This window comes from Python bivittatus, unplaced genomic scaffold (genome assembly GCF_059951505.1).
Source record: "Python bivittatus isolate LINGU-HERP-01145 unplaced genomic scaffold, Pbiv_v1 ctg000610_np1212, whole genome shotgun sequence".
Taxonomy (NCBI): Eukaryota; Metazoa; Chordata; class Lepidosauria; order Squamata; family Pythonidae; genus Python; species Python bivittatus.
The window spans coordinates 23,900,012-23,919,552 of NW_028277088.1; the positions used below are offsets into that span (position 1 = coordinate 23,900,012).

A 19,541-nucleotide genomic window follows, 5' to 3' on the forward strand; every position below is an offset into this window, starting at 1 on the left:
ATATTTCAATCACTGAATCCACATTAGTGATCATCGTTAGGAGCCCTTTTTGTTTCCTTCCATCAGTTCTCACTTATAAATTGACTGCAAACTTGATTTTAACACTACTTGTTTATGCAGAACAATGGAAGATTATATCTCTAGACAAGTTTTATCAACAAGCAATTTTTTAAAAACCTCATTTACTGTGTTCTCATGCCCACTGGTTTGTTATGAGCAGCAGAAAGCACAATTCAGTCCAACCTATGGATCAAAGTGATCCTTTTTCTTGGAAACAGAATCTGCTTTCTCAGCATAGTGGAAACTAAAAACCCAATTGTTAGCCTGGCTGGAAGTATATTACTGACTTTTGTTCAAATAAAATGAATGTGTAGTTTAAAGTAGCAAAACTTTGTAACAAAATACTATCTAGAAATAGTTCATAGGATATTATAACAAGTCAAGAACCTACAGTCCTTTCTCTTAATCTTTTTCTTTCTATTTTTCCACATTTATACACATAAATTGAGAGACTGATAGTCTGCACATATGCATTCCACATAATGTACAGTTAAAAATCAGTGAATCAAATCTAAAAAACAAACTACCCTAAACTAGATCCATAATGTAACACTAAAAGCAGCAACAAAACAATAAAACAAAGCAATTTTTCTTCCAGAAGTCTGCAATCAATTGTAATAAGTGAACTAAAAATAACTGAAGGTAGGACTTGCTGCATCTCTTTTAGTGGCAATCCTATTGCTTATTTATTTATTAAACTTATTTATTTCATTTATTATTAAATTTATATGCCACCCATATCCCCCAGAGGGTGACTCTGGGCGGCTTACAATTACCCCCCCCGGTTAAAATCACAAATGTATAAAAACAGTATACAAATCAAGAAGATGGGGGAAGCAGTATCAATCATCTCACCAGCCAGTTGCAGCAATGCGAGCCCCCATCAGGCCTCCAGGCCATCCAGCATAGCCATGTGTTTACACCTTTTCCGAAGGCCAGGAGAGTGGGGCAGCCCACACCTCAGGTGGCAAGCTGTTCCACAGGGCGGGGCCATGGCAGAAAAAGCCCTCTTCCTAGACCCCGCCAGCCGGAATTCCTTGACTGGTGAGGTCTGCAACATGCCCCTTCTGCTGGACCGAGTGGGGTGGGCAGATATAACGGGGGTGAGATGACTCCTCAGATAACCTGGTCCTGTGCCATGAAGGGCTTTAAAGGTGATAACCAACACCCTGAATTGGACCCGGAAGCAAACAGACAACCAACGCAGCTCATGTAACAGGTGTTATATGTGCCACCCTAGGGGCATTCAAGATTGTCCACGCTGCTGCATTTTGTGCCAGCTGTAGCTTCCGAATACTCTTCAAGGGTAGCCCCATGTAGAGTGCATTGCTGTAATCCAAACGGGAGGTGACCAGGGCATGAGTGACTGTGCAGAGGGCCTCCTGATCCAGGAAGGGATGTAACTGACATACAACATGAAGCTGCACGAAGGCCCTCCTAGGTTATTATAAACTTATACCACTGAGACTTTGTAATGGTTTACAGTAAATTTAGTGGTTGTATGTTTGAGCCTGTCAATCATATAACGAGCAGGAAAGGACCAAGAGCAGAAGTGAATAAAAGAGCTAAGTAGGTTCATGTGGATGAGGATAGTCCATCAGTTAAGATGGTTTCAAACCATATAAGTATTATAAATGTTATAATTTTATATGTCTATTTACCCAATTCGTATAAACTGCATAATGCTCCCTGATTAATCAGCATTTGCCAAAATTTTGGCCAATGCATTTTGCACTCAGTTTCCAATAAAAATACCAGCCCAACAGAGAGAACAATGCAATAGTGTGATCTAGGTATTGAATATTAAAAAGTAAAGCCTAATTTGAGATGACCTCACCTCCTGGTAACTTCATGCACATATTTATATTTCTATTCTCAGTCTAGCCCTAATGTTCCCTGAGTACTAAGCAGACCCAAGCCCAAGCAAAGTTAGCCAAGCTCTGTCAACCTGCTGTGATAGATTTAAGATAATGCATAATTAAGATCAAATCTGCTTTCAGCAGTTACAGGTTCCAGTTTTTACCAAACTGGGCCTGGTAAAAAAAATAGGGCCCTTCTCTAACAGCCCATGTATTGCACTGAAATACTTAATTTATACGGGTCTGCCAAAATAGCAAAAACTAAAAACCCCAACTTAGTTTCCTGTATGAAGTGTCCATTGCCATATAATGTGTGTATTCCAGTAGAAGAGAATATCTGTAGCTCTGTGGCATTCTTGGTGCTCTCTGAGCTTGGTTGTTTGCTTGCAGATGTTTCATTACCCAACTAGGTAACAGCATCAGTGTGTGGGGTTTGCTACCTGTTTATATATAATAGCATGCCCTGCCAGTTTTGATAGAGGTGTAGTTTGCTCTTTGGTGGTTCCTTGATTAGAGTATTGATCCCTGCTTATCTGAATGTTGGCTGCTGGAAGGGATGTGTTCTAGTCTTTTTGTTTCCTTCCTAGGTTTTTTTTTTTTTTTTTGGTCTTTTTTGAATGGTGTGTAAATGTAGTTTATCTCTGTGTGTTTATTGATGGCTGACTTGTCTGAATGCCAAGCTTTCAGGAATTCCCTAACATTTTTTGGATTTGACTTGGTCTAAGATGCTAATGGTATCCCATTTGAAACTGTGGTAAAGTCTGTCCATGTGTTGTGAGATTAAGGAGTTTTTGTCATGTAATCTGACTGCTAGTCGGTGTTCGTGGATGTGCTCTGCTAGTCTTCTGCCTGTCCTACATAGTGGCTGTTACAATCTTTCTATTGTATGTTGTAGATGCCTGTTTTTTCTTCTTGGGCTACTGGGTCTTTTGGTTTTGGTACCACCAAAGAAGAAACCACCAAACTGGCAGGGCAAGCTACTATATATAAACCCCAGCAAACCCCTCACTCACTTTCACTTATGATGTTACCTAGTTAATGAAACGTCTGCAGGCAAAAACCAAGCTCAGAGAGCACCAAAACCTCCACAATGGTGTATTCTTTTGGCTGTGCTTTTTCTTACAATTTTAACATTGAATCTATGTACCTTCCTACTTTGTGTTAAACAGGACAACTGAGGAACTGTTGGAATGCTCAGCAACTAGACCCTTCTTAATCAAGTCATCCTCTCTCCCCCATAACACTGTTCCATTTATATGGTATGGAGAGAGCAGCAGAAAATCCAGTTCTTCCAGCAACTTGCCTTCACCTTCCAGTTCAACTGATCCTTCCTCTGAAAATCTAAGCCCTGCTAAAAAAGGGTCCAAGGTACAAAATATGAAGTACCTTATCTCCAGCTTATGGAGTGGCATAAGCAGGTCCATTATAATGACCGCACACTAACTGTAATGTACTAACTGTACAGCAGAAACATGTCTTGAACATTGTATTTCCTTTATCTTCTGTCTCTTTTATGTATTTTAGCAGAGTAAAGCTCAGGCTAGCTGTGATACATTGCTGGGTTTGTACAGGGTTTGTTTAAGTTTTTAATTAATCTGCATGATTTCTCATTATGTAGAGATGGCCAAAAATTCTCCATGGCAACTGCCACCATACCTCTCTGGCTTTATTAGTTTGCAATGTGTCCATGAAGATTCTAAGCTTCAGTACTTGAAGCAAGTTACAGACTGTCAAAGAGACAACCGCTATAAACAAATCTTAGCATTAGAAGTTGCTATTGGAAAAAAATATTGGAGGGAAAGTTAGCTGAATGAATGGTGACTAGCTCCCACCAGGAAGTATCAGATTATCACTTCTTGAAGGTTAGAAAAGCAATGTTTTTTACTGATCAGGTTGGCAGATGAGGAAGAGAACCTTTCTTTGCATGGAAGCCAAATGAAATGGTGAAAAAGGAATGGGGAGATCTGTTCTCCTTCCTCCAGCCATTTGCTCACATTGAGTTCTCTGTACATCTTGTATGTCTTAGTCATCGGTGGCTCTCAGACAAGTTGTTAAAAATATAACCTTCTATGTATTTCCTTGAACCTATGGGAAAAAGGCATCATTGAAATGTAATAAACATAAATCATGAGTGTAAAGAGGCTTAATTGGTTTGGAAGAGGCCCTTCAAACTCCAACCTCCATTACCTTAAAAAAGAGGGGAAAAAGACCCTTTTATTTATTTTTGTAATTTCCAACTTTTATGAACCCAAAGCCTTGTATTAAGTTGTCAGAGTGCAAGTATTTTTGAGCCATAAACAGATGTTGTTTTATGAGAACAACTGGCAAATATTAAAAAGTTGGTGTTGTGTCTGTTGTTTATCATAATTCCTCGTACCTTCACTGAACAAGATGTTCCTGTCATTTATCTTGGATATGAAATTAAATTAAATTTTGAAGTTCTTTGAACTAAGAAAAAAGTACCATTTAAATGTGTGTTTATGTCTGTTGTATTGTTTTAAAGACAGTAGTCTTCAAGTAATACTTTTTCAAAGCAATATTACATGTTTCATTTATTATTGTATTCATTACCCGAGGATCTCATAACTCATATGAGATTGGGAGCAAAATGTTTACAGCTGTAACTGTCCTCCTTTGATATTACATATCTCAGGTGACAATCAGGTACATAGTGGGGCTATCACCATTGCAAGCTTTGCAAAAACAGAATCCTATTATATTTCTTCCATTTGTATTAATGAAATTCAGACTGAAGAGATTCTCAGTAAGTTTCAAGGGCACTATGCTATTCTTTGCCTTGGTTCTGATTTGGCTGCAATTTGGGGAATATATAAACTGCACATTTGATGATACAAATTGTACTTTTTCAAGGTAGTAAAATGGAATGTAATAATTATACCAAGGAGGTCAGAACTGGAACAATGCTATTCTATGTTTTCTAGTTTATGTCCCAGGGTAGTAAATATAAAAGAACCTCATTTGAATAAAGCAGCACTTAAATGCAGAGGAAGGAAGGGAGGGAGGGAGGGAGGGAATCCATCCTGGTTTGTGAAATAGAATAAAATATTTCTCTAATTTTCTCATTTTGTGTGTGTATGTATGTATGTATGTATGTATGTATATATATGATCAGATCTTGATTTCACTGTTGCAGCTGGTTCCTGGATACATTAGTATGTTATACACCAGTGGTCTCAGAAATTAGGAATTTGTAACTCCTAAATTGAAACTGCTAAAACTCCATTATTAACCCCTGCTCAGGACAGCTTAAAGCAGGTCCAGAGCAAGCATTTGTGTTGCAGAATTTTCAAGAGGGTCAGGATCCTGCAGCAAAGAGAAAACTGCAGTACTTGGATATCTTATTTATCAGTTGTGTGCTGTGTCACCTTATTCTTTATGTTTGTACTTGTTCTTTCACTTCTTTTGTTTCCTGACAAAAATAATGGTTGAAAACTTAGTAACAGCCATTCACTGAACTAGCATCAGTGTGCATTGAGGGAGAGAAGGGGAGAGAGATTTTTAACATTTTACATTTAAGCAGGTGTTGTATAATTTCAGACTTTTAAATTAATGCTGTATTTCTTCAGGTGCATGAAGTAGCAGTATAGAGAAACTTTGACATTCTCTCTTTTAAGCTGCCATGAAAAAAACAAAAAAGAAAATTAGATAAATCCAGATCAGGGCAAGAAAGAAAGATATGGGAAATAACATGTCTTTTAAAGGCCAATTTTTACTAAATAGATCTTCTAACACATTTTTCTTTTATTCAAATACACTAAAGTAACTTGCTTGGACAACGGTATTTAGATTTTAATCCATAACCTTTCCAAATTTCTCTGAGAAGCTGCTGTGGGCCCAGAAAGGTAGAAGTGGAATACAAACCACCAACCAAGCCTTTTCTGAACCCCAGTGGTTCTGTCAGCAATTTTTAGGGAGAAATTTAAATTAAAAAATCATGATGGGCAAAGTAGTTAAACATCTGATCCACCAGCAAATTGGCAGCCCCCCCATCCCAATTTATAGGACTGTGTTATTTGAGAAAAAGAACTGTTGGGAAATTTCCTACACCTCAAATCATTATGCACAACATTTATTAATAGAAGCTTCTTGGACATGAAACCAGTAGCTGAAAGTTTAGAATGTAAAAAGATGTTCTACTTTCCCATAAAATAGCTTCTTGTAAAGTGAAAAGTATCAGAACTTCATGATCTTGGTATTTTACAAGTATCACTCAATAGGCCATGGCTGTAAGTTTCAGTAATTATTGATGAAACATAACTTGTTTGCAGTTTAGCTTCCCAAAAATTATCTGCCACTTTAAGCAAAAGTTTACTTTATTTACATTAGTATATGCAAATAGAAGAGAAAAAAGCCCATAACAACATACATCTCTTCTGTGCTAAACTAAACTAGTCTTACATATATACTCTTGTTACACTATTAAGTCAGTTTACTTAACGGTAAGAAAAAAAATGGGGCATCAAATTTAAATACTAGTATTTCAGACGTGTATTGAATTGTATATGTGGACACTTTGTTTTAGTTTACCTTTTAAGTTTCTCTTTCAGATAGGTAAATGCATCTGTATATTGTTGATGTTTCCATTACTCATTTTTAACAGTATGTGGGTTTGATTGTTTTCAGGGAATATTAAATGTTTCACAGGACCCTTGATTTGGGGAGCTGTTTGTCTGTTGTGTTTAAAACCTGACGTATGACCTTGTTGAATTTATCCAATTGCAATTTCGATTAATGTTGCCAAATGCACCTACCATAGTGTCACTCTACAAGAAATGGCTTCTTTGTCTATGTGCTATAAAATGTAATGCTTGCTTCACTGCATTGATAAGGGGCAAAATATGTTTTGTATTCCAGTTTTAAGTGTGTGATGATGATTGCTGCTTATTTGAGCAATATAATTGTACCACAGATATAATGGAATCCATAGTAGCATTTTTAATAACATACAACAGACCCCTGCCTAGATGTGATGGATTCTTGGTCCATATTAACTGAGAAATGGAAGGATACCAAGCTGAGAAAGGCTGGTATATAAGAATTTTATTGGAGGTAAAAAAGTAGGGATTCTGAATCTGACAGTGACCTCAAAATCAACTTCCAGTCATCATCATCATCTTCATCAATTTATTAAATTTATATGCTGCCCAACTCCCACTGACTCTTTAGCATGTCTTAAACCAGGTTAATATCTGACCAAGAAGCAGCTCCTTCTGGTGATAAAATTCTGAAAAAATCAGGCTGGTTCTAGATTCTGTGCAGATCTTATAATTCTGCTGCTGCAGACCGTTATTTGACACCTATTTTATGCCCAATTTCATTTGATTTCTTTCCACTGAGTTGGTGGGGAAGGGAGGGGGAAGAGAAATTTCACAGAGGTTAGATATGCAAACTGGGGAAGGATTTAAGAATAGGGATATGCATTTAGATGCGTCCTAAAAGCAGAGATAACTGAAGCCCTGTGCAGAGTTTCTGAGTGTGCTAAGACCCCAAAATAGAAGAACAGAATACTACAGGTTTTGGATTCATTAGGAAGCAGCTAAGAATAAAATCACACAATTTTATTGCTACAGAAAATGTTACAGTGAGGGCAATTCTCAGTAGCTTTGCCATGGGAAAACATAAGCTCATGTTGTTATCTGCTGATCCACACATCTCACTAAGCACAGCACAGGATTTGTACTTTATAAATTCATTTCCTAAGGGAGACATTTTTGCTCTCAACTGGATGCAACACTCCTGTGGGATAGAAATGGCCTTTTCCCTTGGGTTTCCAACTTTTAAACATGCAGGGATGGGGGGGAGGAACTGACTGAGTTTCTAAGGATTTGGTGGAATTGGGCTCACCATTAGTAATGGGACATACTTCTGCCAGTTTCTAGGTGGAATCACTTTCCCTTCAGATTATATTTGGCCCGTTGTTGTGAGACTCCAAGGTGAAAATCAGAGCTCCCCAATAACTGCTACCATTTTTATGGTATTTGTTTCCCTTCTTAAAGCATCAGAAGAGCTTTAATGTTTGAAGCAGTCTGTGAGGGAAACTTAATAGCCCTGTACTTTTTCAGAGATTCATCCTTTTGAGGCCAGATAAAAAATGACAACATACAAAGAAAAGAGAATTTTTAAAATATATTTTAAAAGGGAAAAAAAAGGCTAAATTTCAGATCCTCCTTGAAACTTGAGTCCAGATCAAATGATCCTCTTACTCCTGCCACTTTTGGTGGTCAACTCCCATGAAATGAACTTGGTAATTTTACAATGTTCATTAAAACATGAGTTTGTTTTCTGGTTGGCTGTCTTTATTTAGCCTAATGCAGAATCCCACAGGCAAAGAACTGTCCTAACCATGTTGGCCATCAAAACTCTAATACAGGCCATCTTTCTTGCTCTCAACAACCACATGCAGAAAACCTGCTGAAAAAACTTTGAACTCTTTACAGGTCATATCATAGTAGTCAAAACCATAGCTAATTAATTTGCAATGTCACTTGGGACAAATAGTCTTGATAGCAAATATTAAAGTGGGGGAAGACCACAAGTCCACTGCTGATAGTAAGTTGATAGGAATTTTAAAAAGTTTTCCACCATCCTGCAGTTTCAGGTCTCCAGGTTTTTAAAATAATTTTTATTAAAAGAAGATTTAACAAAGATTTTAAAAACTACAGAAACAAAGAAGAAATAGAAATAGAAAAATATTATAAAACAATAAAAGAAAAAGAGAATAATGAAAAAGAGATCTAAAGAAGCTATTTTGATCTTCTTTGCAAAAATTACAAATATACCATCCCCACCCTCCCATATTGCATATCATAGTTCCCTTCCTCTGTAAACAAACCTTTTTAATCAATAAATCCCAAAATCAACAGTTCATTTTTATCCATTTTCAGCAAAAAGCCTATAAAGGGTTTCCAGCCTTTCATAAACAGGTCTCCAGTTTTAAATATGCGTACACTCATGCTGAAGCCAAACATTTATTGAGGTCTTTCAGTTCAGCACTATCTACCACAATGAACCTTCTTGAATCTTCATTGTTAGCATATAAAAATAACATTACATTGCATTTTTTTTTAAATGTTCAAACTAAGGTCACTATTCATATTCGTTCCAACCTAGATGAACAAATTGTCACAACCACTCCTAATGAAATATTAGCAAGTTCAAATCTAATCTTTCAGGTCTAGTCTTTATTGTTAGACTTGATGGTTCTTGTTTTGTTCTTATTTCCTAACAGAACTTTACTTTCAATGACGACTTCAGTCCAAGCAGCACTAGTTCAGCTGATCTGAGTGGCTTAGGGACAGAACCCAAAACCCCAGGATTTTCACATTCCATAGTAGTGTCTTCTGATGAGGTACCTTCTCCACATGTACTTACATAGCAGGAAATGAGTTCTGTGCTCCCTCTGTACTAGTTTTTATTTGTGTGTGTGTGTGTGTGTTTATATAGTTGTTTAGATCTGCTGTTTATGATCAGTGGCTTATAGGATATGTCCTAAAGAAAATGAAATCCTAAAATGTGTGCAGGAAAAAAACAATTTGTTATTACCTAATATATTTTAAATCAAAGGACAGGGACCACACAAAGACAGATAGAAAACAGTATATAATTTTTAAAATTGAACCTTGTACATAAATTCAAAAGGGACATTCAAGCCATCATATAAAATTGAAAATGCATATACACATATGTAGGTATGCATGTTTTTTTACAGCTTAACGTCCCTTCTGAACAGAAATTACAGCAAATTCATACTGAATCATGAAAACTGAGTTTAAAGAAGTACCATTTATATTGCTAAATTGCATTTTTATATTGCATTTTTAATTAGTGCTCAGTTATACTTAAAAAACTGTTGGTGGATACACACACACACACACACACATAAAAACATGAGAAGATTCTATTGGTTCTGTACCAAAAATGTTATAAACTTTTGCTTATTTAAATAGATTGCTAATGGCATCTTCAACCATGCAACCTGTTGCAACACTGGATCTGGGACTTTCAGATCTGGAGGGCAGTAATCTAGAAGACCACTAGATGGCAGGAAAATGTTAAGTGACTTATGTGTCTCTTTGTTGCCATCTAATGATCATCTGATTTTCTGCACCCCAGATCTGGAAGCCCTATCTTTATTCTGTAGGCAATTTTACATGCCCTGAATATATTTCTCTTTGTAATGTTTTATTTCCCATTTTTTTAATGCTAAACTTCTCAGAGCTTGGACATGATTGATGATGAGGTGAGACAATAGTAAGCTATTTATTTATTAACACTATTTTCTTGCATAGTGTATTGAGTTCATTCACCTATATCTTACTATAGGTAAAAGCTGGTGTGTAACATTAGGATGAGGCTCCCAATATGGTAAATATCATATGGAGTTTGGTCACATGGAACTTTTGTCATTCCAGATGCACTCTTCATGAATCAGCACATGATGGTTTTGGTGGATGAAAGTAAAATGAGAAATAGGCTTTAGTTCCAATATTAAAAGGATCTTTCCAAATGTTTGCTGCCTCCAGGCAATGCTAAGCAGTTGAATGTTAGGTGAAATCCAGCACTCAACTGGATGTTTTCCCACAGACACATTTTTATGGATTATATATCCTGTCAATTTTGATATGATCTCACCAATAGTTGGGGATGTTATTGAAATTATATTGAAAATGTACTATAGTGGTGTCACCATGGCCTGATGATGGAGCTCTTCTTCTGAACTTTGTACTGTGAAACATTTTTGTTATAGATTCTTGATGATGGACAATCTCCCAAGCACAGCCAGTTTCCAAATCGTGCTGTTCAAGAATGGAGTGTGCAGCAAGTCTCCAACTGGTTAAAGAGCCTGAATTTAGAACATTATGTTTCTGAATTCAGTGCCCAAAATATAAATGGAGAACGTCTCCTTCAGCTGGATGGCAGTAAACTTAAGGTAATTGCTTCTTGGTGTTGGAAAAATAATTTAGAATTTTATTATGGGAATGTGTTATGGGAAATACAATTAAAATCTTGATATATAGAGGTAAGAAGATAGTAGCAATAAGGTATAGCAATAGTGCTAATTGCTGAAGTTAAATTACACAACTGAAATATTAATAGTTGAAATTCTGAAAACACCATTACCTCTGAAAATCATACCTAGACAACCTAGACCCATACAAACACAATTGTACTCATTCGCTTTACCAATTTAAAATGTTTCTAAGCCATCTCTTACAGCAAAAGCCTTCCCAAGCTAGCTTGTTGGTACAGAAAGATTTTTTCCATGTAAAAATGTATACCAGACAGATATATGTGCACATATAGATGTACTTCTATTATAGATGCACCTACACATATTTTTGCCCTCTTACCACAGAGGGCTGAAGCCATTATCCCATAAAGCACTGTCTACCACTACTTCCAGATGTTGGCTTATCTGTTACATCTAGCACCTGACCAAGAATTGAATAGTCCATTGGAGATGCATTTTGATTGCTCCGCAAAAACACTCTAGCACACTGGAATGCCTGTTACTCATATTGCACCTCCTAGTTTTTTTGGAACTAGATGTGATCACTCTTTGAATGATTGCTTGTTCCCAGCATTTGATGTCTGGGCATCTGGCACTCTGGCTCAGCATACTAGTCAGCCAAGAGCCCAACAGGCCCCATGAGAAAGCAAGTATTGAAAGCAGTTTTAGTAGCATTTATACATTAGGTGACGCCAGCTCAGCCAGGCAGCACTAATTTACAGCAGTGTTTCTCAACCTTGGCAGCCTGAAGATGTGTGGACTTCAACTCCCAGAATTCCCCAGCCAGCAAGGCTGGCTGGGGAATTCCGGGAATTGAAGTCCACACATCTTCAAGCTGCCAAAGTTGAGAAACACTGATTTAGAGCAATCTAGCTGATGTATAACAATTGAGATGTTCATTTATAGGGACTTAAATATTTTGAAGCAGGAGAATTTTAAAGGGTTGATTATCAGTATCACAGCATATATCCTTTCAGCTGGAGAAGCTCAAATGTGAATCAAGATTGGACTAATTGTTTGTTCTTTGTGCCCAGGTATAAGTGTAATTTTCCTGTATTAGTAGTAGTAGTAGTTTTACTATTCCTCACTGGATGGGTTGCTTTGGTAGACCAAAAGGGTATTATTATTTACTACACCATTAAAAACCATGCTGATGTTTACAGTACAGTGATCTGTACATATCTAAATTATATTTTAAAGGACCTGTAATTTTGCCATAAATTAAAATGTTGCTCTGTCTGTCTTAAATATTAGTCCCTTGGTATGACATCTTCCCAAGAGAGAGCTGCGGTTAAAAAGAAAATTAAAGAAATGAAAGCGAGTCTAGAGAAAGCACGGAAAGCTCAAGAGAAGATGGAAAAGCAAAAGGAAAAACTTAGGAAGAAGGAAAACGAGCAGTTTCAGAGGAAATCCAGAAAGCTGGAAAAGCAGTCACCAGAACCAACTGAGGGGGCTAATGAGCAGTGAGACAACAGAACTGACTCTGCTTTCTAAGAACATGAAGGCATTTCAGGGGAGCGAGAGTGAACACTGTTTTCTTCATTACAAAAAAAGCTTTGCACCCGTATCTGAAGCTTTACATAAGGGAAACGAATCCTGTATAGCTACAGTTTCCCGCCCCTGTAGAAATGCTGATAGTTAGGACATATTCAACCATTCAAACCTACTTTGTTTTCTAATGACTCAGCTAGCCCACCTGGATGGGATTACTATTGAAAGTCTTTCAGCCTACCTATGCTGGCCTGGCTTCCTTGTCCTCATTTGCATTGTGCCACCTTCCTAATCACTTGGACACAGTATTATGTAACTTTTATACTATTAACTTAAAGTGCCCCTGGAAACAGGCCAGGTTTTAAAAGATTCAATGGACCTGTAGAGGTGAATAACCAGAGGTAAACTGTATATCAGTTACTACACATGGATAACAACCCACATTGAAATTTCAATCTTTTCCTCTGCAAATGGGCTTCACTTCGCATCCGTGCTCAGAGATGATTCTACTCCATCCCAGCACAGTGTGGTTTCAAGCTCTGAAATGATATTGGAATAGCAGGTAGTAGCAAAGTTCAGTCACCTTCCTGCACTTCAGAGGGGAAAGCAGTCCTTCCCCCATCAGCACCCCATATTTCTCCCCTCCCAGGAACAGTAGCTGAAGAATGATGGAGGTGAGGCCTTAACGTGCTGTGGGACACTAGAGAGTAACATTTACTCCCTGGATTTTTAAGTATGGCTGGATTTCTAAATCTAAGTTGGTTTGTATTAAAGTACAGTTTTTCAATGTTCTCCCTAAGGAAGGTGTTTAATTATACTTCCCTGTAGCATGCTACCATTCTCTCTTTTTTTCCCAACAAAGAATTAATATTTCTTTGATTAGCCAGATGATCCACCTTTTGGCTTTTCTCAACCCAGAAGCAGAAGTTGATTATATTCCTTGGCAGAGCTGAGGTTTCACCTGCTGAAATTGACTTTCAAAGTCACACTCAAATAAAATTCTCTTTTAAAAAAAAGAAGGAAAATTTGCCATTTAAATGGCAATGTGTGTTAAACTGCAGAGTCCTGTAATAAAATACTAGGGTAAAAAAGCTATGTAGCTATAAAAGTGCAGTCTGGATTTTTTCCCCTTAAGTAGAATAACTAGGTAGGATTGGAAGTTCAGGCTTAAATAGGTGGGTCAGAAAAACATTGTACTACTTGGCTTAAGAAGAGTTATGCTTCTTAAGCATTGAGGGGATGATCCCGCTGAAAGTAAGCTCTTTAAAATCGTATTGATTTCATTGGAGAAATTTAACCATGTACTTAACGTTTTTCCTCCTTTAAAATCAATAGGACTTTAAAAATATTTTTTTTGTTTGAATTGCAGCTGTTAATATTTTGCCAAATGATGGATCACAGTCTCAGTTTCTCTTTTAATTGATTAAATTAGTACAGAGAAGATCTGGTCCTGACCAAGTTTAGCATAAGGTTTTGTTTTTGTTTGGTTTTGGTGATACTACATTATATGGAACTAGGAACTGGATGTTTTGGAAGCAGATAGTTGGCTTTAAAGAATGAACACTTTAAAAGAAGTTTGTTTATCATTATCATTTAGCTAGCATCCAGATTTTATTTAAGGTCTACCTGGACTTAATTCTGGAATGCTACAAGAGAATTTCTTAACTACATGAGGTCAACTTTCCATTTGAGTCTCAGTAGCTTTGTTGTGCCTGCTCTACACGCATTGCTCTATATGCTGCATAAATTTTATAGTTGTCAGGATCCTCATTCCTCTCCAATCATCTGCAGGAATTCTGTGTTTGTGTTGCAGTATTCAAGTTGAAACTTGCAGCTATAACAACAAAGCTCTGCCAACGTATTTGATAACTTGAAGGTCCTAACATTTCTTTTTGTGCCAGAAAGGACCAAGAGTACAAAAGTAAAACCACAGAATGGAAGGTACTTGTCCTCTGGGAGACCGATTGAACAGAAAAATCTGAGAATGGTCAAACTCCATTCTTTGGTTTATTTTAGACGTTGAACAGTTCTGTTTGGGTAAAAGAAGGGTCTCTGAAAAGAATCTAGCAACATATTCTTTTAACTGTGAAGTTAGTAACTGCATTAAATGCATTTCTTCTGTTTTAGTTATGTTTACAGGCTGGTAACTTAAGATGGATGTATATATCAGTAACATCTATGGGCATGTTCCTCTCCTTTATATAATTTATATTCTTTACTTTGTATTTCTAAGATTCCTAAGGACTATATATTGCTCTGTAGAATGATTTTGCATTTCTGCTGTGTAAATTGTGTAATGTTGCAAATAACTAATTTGATGTATGTTCTGTACTTGTCCCCTTATTTTATTTTCTGTTTTGTGGTAATTTTAGAACTGAGCATTGCATTTTAACATTTTTTTTAAAGTAACCCTTTATACTTAAGAAATATATAAAAGTAGCATCCAGTAGGGTAAATAACAGATACAGAATGGACCAAACCAAACCTTGGTCCTCACCAAGTTATATTTTATTTGCTGCTGTTCTTTTTTCTCTCTATTTCCCTCCAGGTGTTTGTAAAAATGCTTCTAATCTCTCTACATTAATCTTTTTTTTTCTTACAAGAATTGCCATAGGAAAGGTGAACCTAGTTGATCACATCTGCCTCACAACTCTACTTTTCTCCTTCACAAGCATAAATGGTGGAAGACCTGCACTTCTTTAGCTAGTGCTTGTTAGACAATCATTAAAGGAAACCCAATTGTTTTAGATGTTGGCAGTCTATAGTGGATAGGTGTTTGGGTCTCTGAAGAAATCAGGTTCACAGCTAGGGAGAGGCATAACGGAAAGGCAGGGCTGTTCATGGGTTGAACAGATTCATGCATTAAACAGCAAAAGGGCTACCGCTTCAGACTGTAAGCATTTAATGGCCAGTAGACTGCAGGAAAGAGTGTTTTAATATATCTTTGCTGTCATCTAGCGATTGTCTGAATTATCGCAGACTCATAGCTCTTCACAGGAAACAGGAAGCCTTTCTTCCTTCCCTTGTTGGCTCAGAGACTGCAAATCCTGAAACATTCTAAAACAGATCAAGGACAAACAGCACTGACTGCCAGGCTGTATCCAAATTACTAGAAGAGTAGTAACTGAATATTACTTGAAAGAAGTAAAATTGAAAGAAGACTAGCAATCCCTGCCCCCAAAGTATGAGGTCCTTTTCCATTCCGTCCCTTACATAAGATCCATCCACAATCTGACGATTCAGCAGTTCTTAATGTTCACTAGTTAAGGGAGCATGCTTGTATTTTGGTTGCAGAGTAAACCTTCACAAGGCTCCCATTTGCCTGTCCAGAAAAAGCCTTAATGGCTCAGGTCACCCACTAGGAATGGGGCTAGGGAAACCTGAAAGACATATAAGAACTCACCAAAGCTGACAAGCGGTCCAGCTGCAGTAGCTGGAGAGATCATTGCTTGCAAAATAATCCTACAGACTGGTACTTTTAGATGAGTCTTGCCCTCTGGAGAATAAGCTTTGTTGGTTTGCACCTATGTTGCATCCTTGCTGAACTACGGCAGAAATGGTTGGGAAGTAAGAGTTTTATGCCTGCTGCTGTTCTTTCATTGTGCTAGTCTCGCATGTTAGTCAAAACAGGAATGAAGCTAAAAATCCAGAGAGACGCCTTGAATTACTGTTTAACTTTTTTAACATAATTTTTTTCCCTTAAAGGCATTGTTTGACATTTTGCAGTTATTGAACTTAAGGTGTGGAAGAAAAATCTTTAGCAATGGTATGTCATTTACAAGGTAACAGGTTGGCCTCTCTTTTACTGCTTAGCATTTGCACTTCTAAAACCTTGGCTGATTCATTGAAGTTGGTCCTTTGCCTAAATTTGTGAGGGTGCTTGCTATACTATTTATTGACCACTGAGGCAGTCACAGATAACAGCAGTTTCCAGGGTGTTGTCAAGCAGGCATCTGAGTGAGAAATAGTTTGGCATAGCTAGTAGTCAGGCATTTCAATGCAGGAATGAACTTCTCTGCCAGTGGCCAATCCAGGAAACAATACTTTCATTATCATGTTCTTAAGCTAGGGAAGGCACTTGCTTGTTTATGTATCTTTACACAGTATATTGAATTTTGGAAGAGTCCACTTTGTGTGTGTAGACTTAACCATATATACAACCCATCAAATCACAAGGGTTGCTTTTAGCCATGAGGCACAGAAGGAATTTACTCTAGGCATGCCCTGTCCTGTGCCTTAGTGAGTGAAACTGCCTGTTAAGAATTTAATAATGTGGGATCTGAGATTTTAAGGAAAATGCTCTCCTAAAGTTACATTTCTGAATGTTTCCTCTGGATATCTTTAGGAATATTGTGGTGGTTGTGTGTGTGGCTTTTTTTGTTTGTTTGTTTGTTTGGGTTTTTTTGGTTGAATCAGTGTAATGCAACTAAAAAGAAGCCATTGTTTTCCTATTTTGTAAACTATATGCTTGAAACCTATCAGAAATTTTAAGCAGTTTTTTACTGAGCCATATTGTGATTTCACAAATGACTTGTCCCACCAATATCTATATTGTGAAATCATGCTTGGTTAATGGCTTTCCTTGATTTTATTATATTCCTCTGACACTGGAACAATATCCATTTGGAAATCTGTGATGCAGCCTTGAAAATGAGCTGTCCAACATTGTCTTGGACATATGAAGAGACATTCTTTTACTGGAAAATACTTTTGTAGGTGTAAATTATAAAGTGCTTGTATCTTATTAGTCACTGACCTTTATTTTTTATTTAGTGATAGTGGCTGCTGCTTTCATCTGGACTTTTGGAAAAGAAACTCCACTAAACACCATTATGCAGTAACCAGGTCTTTCAATAAATTTGCTATCCTTATCATTTATATAATGCCATGAGGGTAACAGTGGAAGATCCAAGTGATGTGGAAGGCAACAGTAATGTGTGTCTTTCTCATGGTAAAACCTCCCATTCCAGCACCTGGGGCAGTTACCTTAGAAAGGTGTATTTCTCATAACTTGTTCGTATTCTTCCAATGTTACCTTCATAATGCAGTGATTCTCAAGACAGAAAAGTAGTAAGAAAAAGTAACTTGTACAGAATCTAGTGAAATTATGGTAGTACTGGGTGGAGGTACTGTTGGTTATCAATAATCTTTAATTTCAGAAGGTTGAGGCAGCTCACAGTGTTTAGTTTTGGTGGAGTTTTGCCACTGAGGGTTAGGGTAACTCAAGACTATTGAAGCTGATCCCCCCACAAAAGACAAAAACAGTTGAAATGAAAAGGAAGGAAACTAAATCAGTACACAATTTGAGAAATGCTCAAAAATAGAAATATTTTTCTCAGTTTCACATTTTAGTTTGTTTTTTGTAAATCCTTATTCCAAAATAAAATGTTCCTAAATTCGAGCGGCTGAAATGCAAATCGTCTCTGTGCCCTGTGCCCCACTGCTTTAAACATTGGTTTTGTTGGTCAAAAGGGAATGAATGGCAGAACTATGTTTGAAGGTTTTAATGTATTAATTGCATGTAATCCTGATATTTAATTTTGTACATCTAGGTGTCAAACCATCTGCATGAAAGATGCTGCAGTGCTATGCTTGTACTTTCTCAATTTTTCCTTAAATAACTTCCCAGGAAAATGTTCTCTCTTCATTTAGTTACTTGGAGGTATTAAAATAAAGAACAAAAAAAAAAAAGGCAGTTGCCCTTTGTATTCTTACAGATTTTTAAAGTTTGTGATTGATTTGTTAGTGTATATAACTTTATTGCCAATGACTATTGTTAGACAACAAATGCAATAAAAGAATACTGAAACTCATTAGTTGAATTGTCATTTTGAGGTGGGTGGTTACCATCTTACCAAAGTTATGGGAAAAATCCAGATCAGACTTAAACATAATTCCATCTATAGTGGAAAAGGAAATTAACTTCAGTCTTGAAGTATGCTGCTTCTCCAAGAATTCTTGGCTCTCCCTTCAGAAAATGTCTAGTAATCTTTCATATATGTGACCAGTACAAAGAAAATAAAAAGGGGCTGTGCTTTAGATCTGAGAAATTCATCAGAAATCTCCCTATTACTATCATATGAATTACTGTGCCAACAAAGACAAATTGGGTGATACATGTTTTAAAACATTGCTTGTTTGTAGCATATTTGCCCATCTCAGAAGGTAATACCTGGCTAAACATGCCTGAGTTTGGGGGAAGGGGGGACCTAAGCAGAGCTAGAGCTTGTTAGTACTTAAATGGGAGACCACAAAATTCTAGAGTTGTAGTCCAGACTGGAAAGTTAAAAACTAAAGGTAAAATACTACCTAATAAACTACATGGGCATTACATTCTACAGCCACATGTAAGTCATCAGAAGTCACACTCAATTCGAGAGTCTATTTTTTTAACAGGGTTGCATAGTATAAAATAGGTAAAATGAGAGTAGGTTGGGGACGGGGATTTACCTTTATTTCAATGCAGCCTTTAAAGATAGAAATTTAAAAATTCTCTGAACAGTTCACATAAAAAGTAAAATCCAGTAGGTTGGAGTTATACTTAGTATACCCACTAAAATGAGATTTAAGATTATCACGGGACTAAGTTAAATGCTACAGTATTGATTGCAGTGGAACTGTTCCAAGTATTTTATGGTCCCACGAAAAATCAAGCCAACTATCTGATGGAGGCATTATAAATTAGATGAGTATGCTATCAGGAAGATAGCAAATGAAAGACATGCATACACGATGTTTTGTTTCCCAAAACAGAGAAAGCTTGACAGTTACCATAAATATTGAATAAGTGATGAAAGAAAATATGGTCCTTGTATCCAGTCCCCAAACCTTCTGATGCTTTACACCAATTGTTGCACACTGGTCAAGGCTGCAGTGTTGTCTGTTGTGTTACACCAGTAGTTTGCAAATAAACCTGAGACATTTGTGAGGCACTCAGGAAACTTAAATGGGCAGCAACCCCCCCCCCAACACATACTCAGTGTAAAACCAGCGGGTCCCCCAAGTGTGGATGTAGATGAGTCAGCAGTGGATACAGCAAGGGTGCACGTTGCCAGATACGTTACCTTACCCACTTCTTTTCAGTTAATCTAATTGGGGTA

General features: G+C 37.1%; 1 protein-coding gene across 2 annotated transcripts in view; it reads left to right on the top strand.

Annotated features, from left to right (window-relative positions):
• The window catches only part of PPP1R9A (protein phosphatase 1 regulatory subunit 9A), a 124,492-nt gene extending 105,204 nt beyond the window's left edge, over window positions 1-19,288 (top strand). Inside the window, exons 17-20 of one of the 2 annotated variants that reach the window (XM_025164700.2) lie at window positions 3,089-3,287; window positions 9,169-9,288; window positions 10,687-10,869; window positions 12,205-19,288. In XM_025164700.2, coding sequence (XP_025020468.2) covers window positions 3,089-3,287; window positions 9,169-9,288; window positions 10,687-10,869; window positions 12,205-12,417 — 715 coding nt within the window. In that variant the 3' untranslated portion in view covers window positions 12,418-19,288. The remainder of the gene's footprint in view (window positions 1-3,088; window positions 3,288-9,168; window positions 9,289-10,686; window positions 10,870-12,204) is intronic. The other variant, XM_007425110.4, reaches the window with a different exon arrangement.
• The last annotated feature ends 253 nt before the right edge of the window (window positions 19,289-19,541 follow it).